General features: G+C 42.7%; 1 protein-coding gene across 1 annotated transcript in view; it reads right to left on the bottom strand.

Annotated features, from left to right (window-relative positions):
- Positions 1 to 387: 387 nt before the first annotated feature.
- Positions 388 to 10,766, bottom strand: part of armh3 (armadillo like helical domain containing 3) — a 32,600-nt gene continuing 22,221 nt past the window's right edge. Inside the window, exons 19-26 of the mRNA XM_015970229.3 lie at positions 10,502 to 10,562; positions 9,747 to 9,835; positions 8,815 to 8,897; positions 8,605 to 8,731; positions 8,440 to 8,515; positions 7,338 to 7,416; positions 2,395 to 2,511; positions 388 to 683 (exon numbers count right to left, since the gene is read on the bottom strand). Coding sequence (XP_015825715.1) covers positions 591 to 683; positions 2,395 to 2,511; positions 7,338 to 7,416; positions 8,440 to 8,515; positions 8,605 to 8,731; positions 8,815 to 8,897; positions 9,747 to 9,835; positions 10,502 to 10,562 — 725 coding nt within the window. The 3' untranslated portion in view covers positions 388 to 590. The remainder of the gene's footprint in view (positions 684 to 2,394; positions 2,512 to 7,337; positions 7,417 to 8,439; positions 8,516 to 8,604; positions 8,732 to 8,814; positions 8,898 to 9,746; positions 9,836 to 10,501; positions 10,563 to 10,766) is intronic.

The raw sequence follows: 10,766 nt of genomic DNA, 5'->3' as shown, positions 1-10,766 counted from the left end.
ATTTCATTGGCTAAAATAAAGAGAACTAACTTGAACACTGGGGACTTTTTATGCTGTGTGTCGGGACGTTTAAAACTACCAAACACGTCAAAACCTCCTCAGCCTAACGCCTAAAATGTCCTATGTCTTAGCAAACACACATATTCTGACTCGGCGAGCATCCAGACGTCAGACGAGTAGGTCAGGAAGTCAAACTGTTAACAGGAAGGTTTTAATCATCAGCTGTGGTTAGTGCGACACCAAATTCACTTGTTCTACTAAAAAAAATCAGATGAATCAAACATTTACATGTCAGTTAACAGTCCAGCCAAAACTGCTGAGTGAGCAGTGCATCATGGGAGCTTCCTTAGCGCGCGCGTACGACCGCCAACAGATGGAAGTCTGGAGAGAGTCTAGAGTTGTTATGACCCGTCGAGGAGGACGATCCTGGAAGTGACAGATTGTTCCTGTAAGGTGAGTCTGAGTCTGACATCCAATAAAACCCGTTTCCATGGTTTCAGCTCAGAGGTGATCAGAGGAGAGGACACTTGTGTCGACGTTCACGTGCACAGGAAGGAGGTCCTGAAGGGAGCCGTGAGTGTGTGCTTGATTCAGGAGATAGTGGAGAACTCTTTGAGCAGAACGTCTTGACTCAGAGTGTTCAGAGAGACGTTCTTCCTCACATTCAGACTTATGGACCGCACCTGGGGTGGGGGTGGGGGGTATAAAGGTTAATGTCATTTTTACTTAGTTCTTGGTTGCAAAACAACTTTAGTCCATGAATTATTTCAAAGTAAAACAAAATTATTGTTATACTAAACGGTTAAAGTTGCAACGGCAAATCTGAAAACAAATTAGCTTAAAACATTTTTCATGCCTCTGAACATCAGCCTAGCATCATTTACATGTTTTGTGGAAAAAAATAAATAAAGTGGTTCTCTCATTTGTCTAAAAATCTCGGACCTACACCGACCATCGGACCATCCGGCTGCCTCACAGAACCGCCACACTTCCCCGGGTCCTCCACTCATCACACACTCAAGCATTCAGCAGCAGAACACCACTGGTGTGAGAGGTTCTCCGCTCAACATCAGAAAAGGAAAAACAGCCGGCTGCTACCGCTTCAGCTTTAGGACAAACTACCAGAGTCCCAAAAAGAAAAACACCGTCTGAAGTCACGGACACCAGAAGACGTTTGGACCTAGAAAACAGCGACTGGTGTTTAGCCCGGTCTCGTTTCCTCTGGCAGTGTGGATTCTGGAATCGGGGGGCGTGGCCTAGAGATGACCATGTTTAAAAGCTAGCTTGTTCTCTAGATTTGCTATTGCTGCTTTAAAGGCCTTGAAGACCCCCTAACCCTGCATGGGTTCATGTAGGGAAAAGATGTTTAACTCGTTTTGGTCAAATCTTAAAAAAATAGTAATTTGGGTATAAAAATTGACTCCTCACTTAATCTTGACACATAATACAGTGGTGAGGTCCTGTTTTTGTTTTGTTTTTTTTATCTGAAACGACTATCCAGGATCAGGCCTCTGCTGTCCAGAGCTCATCTGGAGTCTGTGTTGCATGCTTTCGTCCTGTCCCGTCTAGACTACTGTAATGCTCTGTATGCCGGTCTGGCCCAGTGCACGGTTGCACGGCTCCAATTTGTACAGAACTCAGTGGCAAGGTTCCTGACAGGTACTAGATGTCGAGATCACATTACCCCAGTGCTGACTGCTCTGCACTGGCTCCCGGTGCAATATCGAGCTAAATTTAAGATCTTAACTCTTGTTTATAAGGCCCTCCAGGGCAGTGCCCCCTCTTAAATTACTGCACTTTTGCACAAGTATGCTCCATCTCTGTCTCTTCGCTCAGCCGAGCAGGGACGTCTGGTGGTCCCCCGATCGAAATATCGATCGAGGGGTTATCGTGCATTTTCTGTTTTGGCTCCCACTCTGTGGAATGAATTGCCATTGAGCATTAGGCAGGCACCGTCCCTTCAAGTCTTTAATTCTCATCTAAAGACTCATTTTTATTTGATTGATTTTCACCGCTAGGGTTCTTTGAATTGCCCTGACATTATGGTTTTTAATACTTCTTCTTTTTGATCAGGATGCTTGATCTTATTTTGTCCACCATTTGTTTTTAATTGATTAGTCTCATTCCATTATCTCTCTGTATCTGTAATATTGCTTGCTTGTTATTTTATGATTTTATGTTTTTATCTTGCTTTTATGCCCAGGTACTGGGAATGTTTTATGATGATGCTGTTCATCACCATGGGCTTCTGGTAACGTTGTGGAAGGTGCTCTACAAATAAAATTGATTGATTGATTGATTGATTGATTGATTGATTGATTGATTGATTGATTGATTGATTAAAAACTAGGTTAGGACCAACTCTCCTGACTGGGATAGGACTCCGTCTCTCACCAGATCCTTGAAGAAAGCAGCTTCCTTTGGCTGCTCCGAGTATCTCTCAAACTGGTCCAGACCATCCTGCAGTTTGAGGGTCAGAGTGTCGTAGTTGGACCGCACCACCTCCAACACCTGCACAGGTGGGGAGGAAAAAATAAAGCAAAGCTGTCATCCTTTACATTTCTGACATATTCTAGTTTCTAAGGGAGAAGACTGGAATAGAGAAACAGGAGTCAATTATTGATGAGTTTTAGATGATTTAGGGAGTTATTTAATAGATGAGGATCACATGGAGAGCTGTAATGCTTTGGAACCACATCCACTTCCCCTCAGAGCCCCTAATGGATGGAGGTCTGATGACTGAGTGTTTCTGAGGAAATTTCAGCTTTTATTTTGACTTTGATCCTGGAAGCATCCACTCAGATAACTGTTTATCTGACACACGACTGCAGCGTTGTGTTTTAGGATGCTCCCCTCTAACATACATATTATATACGCTCCCCTCTTACATATTATATACGCTCCCCTCTAACATACGTATTATATATGCTCCCCTCTTAACATACGTATTATATACGCTCCCCTCTTAACATACGTATTATATACGCTCCCCTCTTAACATACGTATTATATACGCTCCCCTCTTAACATACGTATTATATACGCTCCCCTCTAACATACGTATTATATACGCTCCCCTCTTAACATACGTGTTATATACGCTCCCCTCTTAACATACGTGTTATATACGCTCCCCTCTAACATACGTGTTATATACGCTCCCCTCTAACATACATATTATATACGCTCCCCTCTTAACATACATATTATATACGCTCCCCTCTAACATACATATTATATACGCTCCCCTCTTAACATACATATTATATACGCTCCCCTCTTAACATACATATTATATACGCTCCCCTCTAACATACATATTATATACGCTCCCCTCTAACATACATATTATATACGCTCCCCTCTTAACATACATATTATATACGCTCCCCTCTTAACATACATATTATATACGCTCCCCTCTTAACATACATATTATATACGCTCCCCTCTTAACATACATATTATATACGCTCCCCTCTAACATACATATTATATACGCTCCCCTCTAACATACATATTATATACGCTCCCCTCTTAACATACATATTATATACGCTCCCCTCTTAACATACATATTATATACGCTCCCCTCTAACATACATATTATATACGCTCCCCTCTAACATACATATTATATACGCTCCCCTCTAACATACATATTATATACGCTCCCCTCTAACATACATATTATATACGCTCCCCTCTAACATACATATTATATACGCTCCCCTCTAACATACATATTATATACGCTCCCCTCTTAACATACATATTATATACACTCCCCTCTTAACATACGTGTTATATACGCTCACCTCTAACATACATATTATATACGCTCCCCTTTAACATACGTATTATACACGCTCCCCTCTAACATACGTATTATATATGCTCCCCTCTAACATACATATTATATACGCTCCCCTCTAACATACGTATTATATACGCTCCCTTCCGCGCACGTATTATATACGCTACATATTATATACGATCCCGTCCACATACATATTATATATGAGAACTGTCCTTTGTCTTTTTGTCTAAACAAAGGATGTTCCGATCACGGTTTTTTTGCTCCTGATCCGATTCACAGTCATTTGATTTTGAGTATCTGCCGATACCGAGTCCCGATCCGATACTTTTCAGTAAAGCATTAAAATAAGAAAATAAATCCAAATTGTCCTTTAAGTTCCAATTTCATTTTTTAGGAAGTACACGATTAAAAACTTGTTTATATTGTGAATGTACTTAAAAGTAGCAGCGTTGCTCTTATTTCAAGTTGTTTACTCCCTCAACGTGCAGCTGTGAGCCGTGTTTACGTGGTGGAGCAGGCAGGCAGGGTGGCTTTTCTCTGCTTAACACCTGTAGTTCCAGCTCCAGGTTCAGGGTCCAGACCGCCGCTGGGCGTATTGAGCACCGCTGCTGCAGGAGAACTACAAACTCAGATGTTTTACAGGCTGTTGGAAATGTCTCTTTGTTCATTAGCATAACTTCCTCTGTCGGCTAGCTCCACGTTTTTGTCTGACTTCACTGTGAACTGGGACTGTTGGGAGGTAAACTGGAGATTAATGGAGACCGGTGATTTGCTTTGTTGATGCCCGAAGGGAAAAGCGTTAAAATACCACCAAGCTGCAGATACGTTAGCTCTCCTGAGGAGACACGTTAGCTCAGTGTTAGCAGGCTTGCTAACAGCAGCGTCTGAGTCCTTGCCTGCCGTAACTTGTGTGACATCACTGTGTTGTTTTCATACAAGAAACAAATATTATTGATGTAGAGGGAGTTATTGAAATAAAAACTTAGCCATTTTTATTCAGTTAGAAGATCTCTATCTCACGATGAATTTAAAAAGTCGTGTTTGTTGTTTCAAAAGGTTAAATCCGATGTTTTCCTCCCGATTCCGATCCTTTAAAAAACACGTGATCGGACCAGAGCAGCTATGTTTATGCTTCTGCGTCAGCTCCATGAGGGAGAGACACGCACGGACTGCAAAGCTATTCCCCGCCAGGACACCAGAGGGCATAGCGCTGTTCTGGGGTATCCTGTCATGGATCCGGTCCAAGATAGTGTGTTTATTACTGTGTTTTTGTATTTCAGACTTTTTAACACGAACACATTTGTCCCTCATCCTCCTCCACCTCTTCATGCACTCACCACCTCTAGACCCACGTTTACAGTCGTTTCCATTAACCAATAAAACGCTTGCGGAGCATCTTTTTTCTTCTCCAGTCACGGCTGAATAAACGTTCATATTTTTAGTTTTTCTGTGAGGTATTCAAGCTGCTCAGTGTCTGCCGCTAGACATCTTTGTTTTTAAGGGCAAAATGGCAGTGCTGTTGACAAAAGCGCCTTCCTGACCAATCACAAGCTTGCGTTCTCCGTCCCGTTAGACAGATGTTTAGAAAAGAGAGCTCGACTCCGTCCGTCCTTGCGAGCCTGCTGGAGATCCCTCACAAGGATGCATAATGGCGTTGCGTGTCTTCGTACCGATGCAGAAGCATAAACTAGGCTTAAAAGTTTATCTTATTTTTATCTTGTCTGTTGTTCTTTGGTGTAAAGCGAACTATGTGTCCGCTGCTGCTGCCTCTTGGCCAGATCCTCGTAAATGAGAATGATTTCTCTATCGACTATCTGGATAAATGAAGATCATGTGATTTTCAGGATATTGAAATCAGTGGGAAAATGGATTTAACCATAAAACAACAAACACGACTTTTTAAATTCATCTAAGAAAGAGATTTTCTAACAGAACAATGACTTAGTTTTACATTTAACAAGTTCCTCTACATCAGTATTCTTTGTTTCCCAGACAAAACCATAAGTCCCACAATTTAAGCTAGTCCGGGAATTCACGCACCATAACCTGTAGCTGGTAGCTAACATAGAGAGCCTAAGCCACACCCACCTACTTCCGGACCACGGGTCCCCAGAAGAACGAAAAAATGAACGCAAGTCAACGGGGCTAAAAACGCTATTTTCTGATCTGCTTGTTTTGTGACAAGGATTTCACGTATGATGTCCGTGAATTTTAAAGACATATTTTGATACCAAGAAAGCGCTTATTTTCTAACGGGGGAACGATATTTTAGGTTATGTGTGAAATAAGTCCAGAACTACAAATGCGCTTCGCAAAAGTGATGTCATCGGAACAGACACGGAGAAAACTGAGGGAAAATGGCTGTAAATTCAGCAAACTTCCCACAGGAGGAAAGAACCACCATAAATCTGGTCATGTGGCGAGTAGCAGTTACACTAGGGGGAGGAGCTTAAGTGGTGATGTCACATATGCGACGTACTGATTTCTGGTGTGTTGTCATGCTAATTACAAACTTTTACAAGCAGATAAATCTCAAAGTATGTTATTGGCGTGGTTGAAACACCCATCATTAGTTTTCATTTAAATAAGTACAACATGCATGATCCAGGGCGTAAGGCAGAGCGGGTTAGAAAATAGCGTCTTTAGCCCCGTTGACTTGCGTTCATGTTTTCGTTCTTCCGGGGACCCGTGATGCAGAAGTGACTTAGGCTCCCTATAGAGCACAGTTGTCACCTCAACAGAGTGAAAACATGTGTCATTTGGATGCATTTTTAAACGGACAACTGGGCGTTTAACATGGTGGAAAAGGCAGTGCTGCGTTCAACACTGGTGCACCACCTTAAATAAACTGACCTCGCTCAGTTCGCTGCAACAATCTGCTAGGCCAGCTGACACTAAAGATACATGAAGAAACCAAGAAATAGTCTACGGACGGCAAAAATGCCAAGATAGCAGCATATTTACCACACTGGACGAGCTGCAAACGTCAGGTTTTCAGTCGATTCTAGTGTTCTTAATGCATTTCTAAAGTATCACATCAGGACTCGGTATCCTAGATATGTGTAAGGAGCAAAGTCAGACGTCAAGGTTCTGAGCTGCGACGTTCCACGACCCTAAAACTGGGCCTGAATCAAGCTTCTTTATGGCACCAAACTAGTTCAGTTGTTCACAGCAGAATCCATTTATAGTGAAGTCAGATCACTTTTACAGTAGAAATGAATCCAGTAGGAAGTGGATATAAAAGCTCAGAAAATAAAGCCAACTTCTGCCACTCCTCCTTGTTGTGAATTAATCTGGTAGATAAGAGCAAGCAGCTCATTGGAGAAAGTAATGACCACATCCATTACTGTCCTATCAGAGAGTATCAGAGCCCTTCGGTTAACGGTTTCTTTGAAAACCAAATGCAGAAAATCTCATTCCAGACCCTTTTGAGGTGTTTTATCGGCTTTAAGCAGGGTTTCTCTGAGTTCAACCCAAACTGCTGTCTCTTTATTTAAATGCCACGTCAAGCGTTTACCTGCTCCTCTGAGAGCTGGGAGATGTGGTTCACAGCTGCGTACGACTCGATTTTGGGATTAAAGTGGTTGACGATGGCCCTGAAAGACAATAAAATAAATTAGTGATTATGAAATGTTACAGGAAGAACACGTCCCTCGCTGCTAGAGAGTGCATCCGCCCACTAGAGACTGTGGTTGTAACCAAAACCATCAACAGCACAGAACCTTGTGGGACACCCTGGGTAAGGGAGGTGGTGGAGGACCTAAACTTGGAGACGGCCACAGAAAAGGAGCACTCAGAAAGATAAGAGGAGAACCACTCCAGAAAAGATCCTGATAGGCCTACCCAGCTGTTAGCCCATCAGGCAAACAAGACTGATGGGCTAACAGCTAGTCCAAGAAGAGCCTAAACCAATGTGTATTCCTACTTCCTCTCAGGACTTGTTCACACGCATGCAGAACGAGAACATTTCCTTCAACCCCCATCGCCTGCATCAGTTGCAGAGAGAAAAAAACCTAAAGGACAGTCTCTTCTACATCAGAGGGAAAAGTAGCATTCATGGCCCCACCCACCTTGGCTTGTGTCCACCCACAGGAAGTAGAGAACAGAGCACATCTCAGCTTGTAGAAGCTAACTGTTAGCATTAGCAACCCCACAACATGGCGGAACATTTTCAGGCTTGGGTTATTTGTGGAGATAAAACATCAATGCAGCAATTTTTTTTTACCAAAGAAAGAAAAGTGAACAAAAGTAGAAGAGTTGCTGTTAGCCAATCATAGGCGAGCTGTTTGCATATGATGAATATTAATGAATATAGCTTATGCACATTTTATTTATGAACCTTTATGCTGCAATTAAATTCCTTTTTACCTGGTTATTTTTCATAAAGGGTAGAAAATCACCAAAAAGCAGGAAGTCCATAATATTTATGTGGACATAACTAGACTAGCCGTTAGCCCATCAGTCTTGGAGAACGTAAACTCTGTACCTCGGCCCAGATGTTTCTCAGGAAGCTATTCACAAAGAGTTAATTATAAATATAAACCTAACCTTTTCCCTTGAACCCTACATGCCGTGGTGTTTTATCTTTTCTACACTGTTGGCACAAAGCGGGTTTTTACCGAATATTGACGAGGGCATGCGTGACTTTGCTGGCGGGCTCCTTCCACTGGCCTGCGTTGGTGGACACCCTCAAAACTGAGAACGATAGAAACAAACAGAACCCATGTCTGACTCACAGCTGACTCCCAACAATTCACCGACAACACTGCCGTCAGTTCACGCACCCATACAGTACAGGTTGTCGAAGACTTGGTGCATTCGAACGACCTCGTAGTAAAGCTCGTCGTAGCTGTTGGAGGTGGGCAGAAACGTGTCGCCGTACGTTATGAACATGTTGAACAGGTTCACTATCTGGAGAAAGCGGCACACATTGTGGTAAACTCGCTGATGAGGAAGACACGACAGTGGAGCTAATGCAGATGTGCACTTCTCACCAGCAACGCCAGGTGAAAGATGTTGTGCTTGGCCAGCAGCGAGGTTTCATTTGACAGCAGGAACTTCAGCAGGTTGATGAGTGCTACAGAGAGAGAGAGAGAGAGAGCATTAAAGGCTGTTCTCTGTGGGCATCTTCATCAGGGTAGATAATGAAACTCAGGAGGAGGGAAACCTTTCAGCACCAACTCCAGCTTTTACTGTGGAAAGGAAAACATCACACTTAACAAACAACTAAAGTTAGCACCACGGAAGATAAACACATCTGCGGCTTTAGATTGGCTTCTTGGTTCCAGTCTGCAGGCTGATGTTGTGCCATCACCACCAGTGAGAGAAGGAAGTCTGCATTATTGAGGGAATTAATGTGATTATTGGTCTGATTAGAGGAATCCGTCTCCCAACCAGACCCAGTGGGACCCCCTGCTGGGTGTTGACCGAGCTAAATAAGAAGACTCCTTCAGAATGGATGGCTTTCTCTTAAGTGGGTCATTATCCAATCGCAATGATGCAACATGTTTAAAAAACAACAAGCTCAGTGACTTTCTGAGAAATTGGCTTAGTTTCACAGAGGAAGTTAACTTTTAAGTCCTACTCAGAAAAACAGCCATTATGTCAGAAGTTTGTCTTATTTTATTGTTATTAAACTCATTTTATCTAGCAGAGATTATTGTGAAGCAACTAAATATAAAAGGTTGATCAGTTTAGAAGAACAGGTCAATAAGAGTTTAGCTAAAAAAGAAGAGATCAAGCTTTCAGCTCTAAGGCCGAACACAGACCACAGATAAATGAGCCGCACTTGTACAGCACCTTTCAGAGTGAGAGGACTCCAAAGCGCTTCACACTACAGAGTATCATTCATCCATTCACACACTGATGGTGATGCAGCCACGGCTGTCCCGGGGCGCACCGACCGAGACCAGATCAGTGTGTTTACCTGACCAAAGCTCCCTCCAGGTGTAGTGTAATCGGATTCTGCATTTCTTCTGGTAGCACAGGAGTTTGTGGATGATTTGCACACAGCGTCTGAACAGGAAGTAAACACACACCTCTGTGATCAACGTGGACGGACAGTGGGTAAGTCACGATGGTGCACTTTTGTTAAAGGAGTGGTTCACTCATTTAATCAACACATCTGCAGTGGTCTCTACAGGAATGGATGCCTTGTAAGTTGTTTCCAGGAACTGGCAGTGACCCACATCCCTGAGCTTCAGACAACAGGATCTGGAGTCTTACTTCCTGATATCTGGGCTTCTCTCCTCTGATTCGCTAACGGCAACACGGCTCTACCACTGACTCTGTTTGCTCTGCAACGTTGCTGTTTTATCTCCACCAATAACACAAGCCTGGAGGAGTTCTGCTGTGTGGTGCAGTTGCTAATGCTAACAGTTAGCTTCTACTAACTGAGATGTTCTCTGCAGTTTCCTGGACTAAACCTACAACAGCTTCCCCGTCGTGAGTCCAGATGGGTGACTCCATGAATGTTAGTGACAGTGTGACGTAGATCTGTCAGGATTTTCTATCCAAGAGTTTCACCGTCTGTTTTCTACCAGAAGCTACTGCAGGAGGTAGGTGTAGGAGACTATTTTCATGTTCAGCCAGCATGAAACGCTCAGAGACCCGTTGGGAGTCAGACATAACCAGTAAAACGTGGTTTCTCAGTGAACCACTCCTTTAAAAGTGTGTTCTTACAAGTATAAATCCATGGGGAAGTCCTTCATCATGTGGGTGACGACAAACTCCACCATCAGGTCTGCAAGCAGAGAAAAATGATTCAACCTCAGATTTTATGAAATATTATTTTAGGGTTAGCTTTATAAAAAAGTCTAAAAGTGATGAAAATTCTAATATGAATACGTGTTTCTACCCAGAAATGAGGTAAATGATAAATCAGGTGAAAAATTAATCATTAATTAACTGTTGCAAAAGGAATAGTAACTCTCTGAGGTTTAAACGG

This window comes from Nothobranchius furzeri, chromosome 6 (genome assembly GCF_043380555.1).
Source record: "Nothobranchius furzeri strain GRZ-AD chromosome 6, NfurGRZ-RIMD1, whole genome shotgun sequence".
Classification (NCBI taxonomy): domain Eukaryota; kingdom Metazoa; phylum Chordata; class Actinopteri; order Cyprinodontiformes; family Nothobranchiidae; genus Nothobranchius; species Nothobranchius furzeri.
Note: the sequence above shows the minus strand (reverse complement) of the source record. Positions and strands in the feature narration are given on the sequence as shown.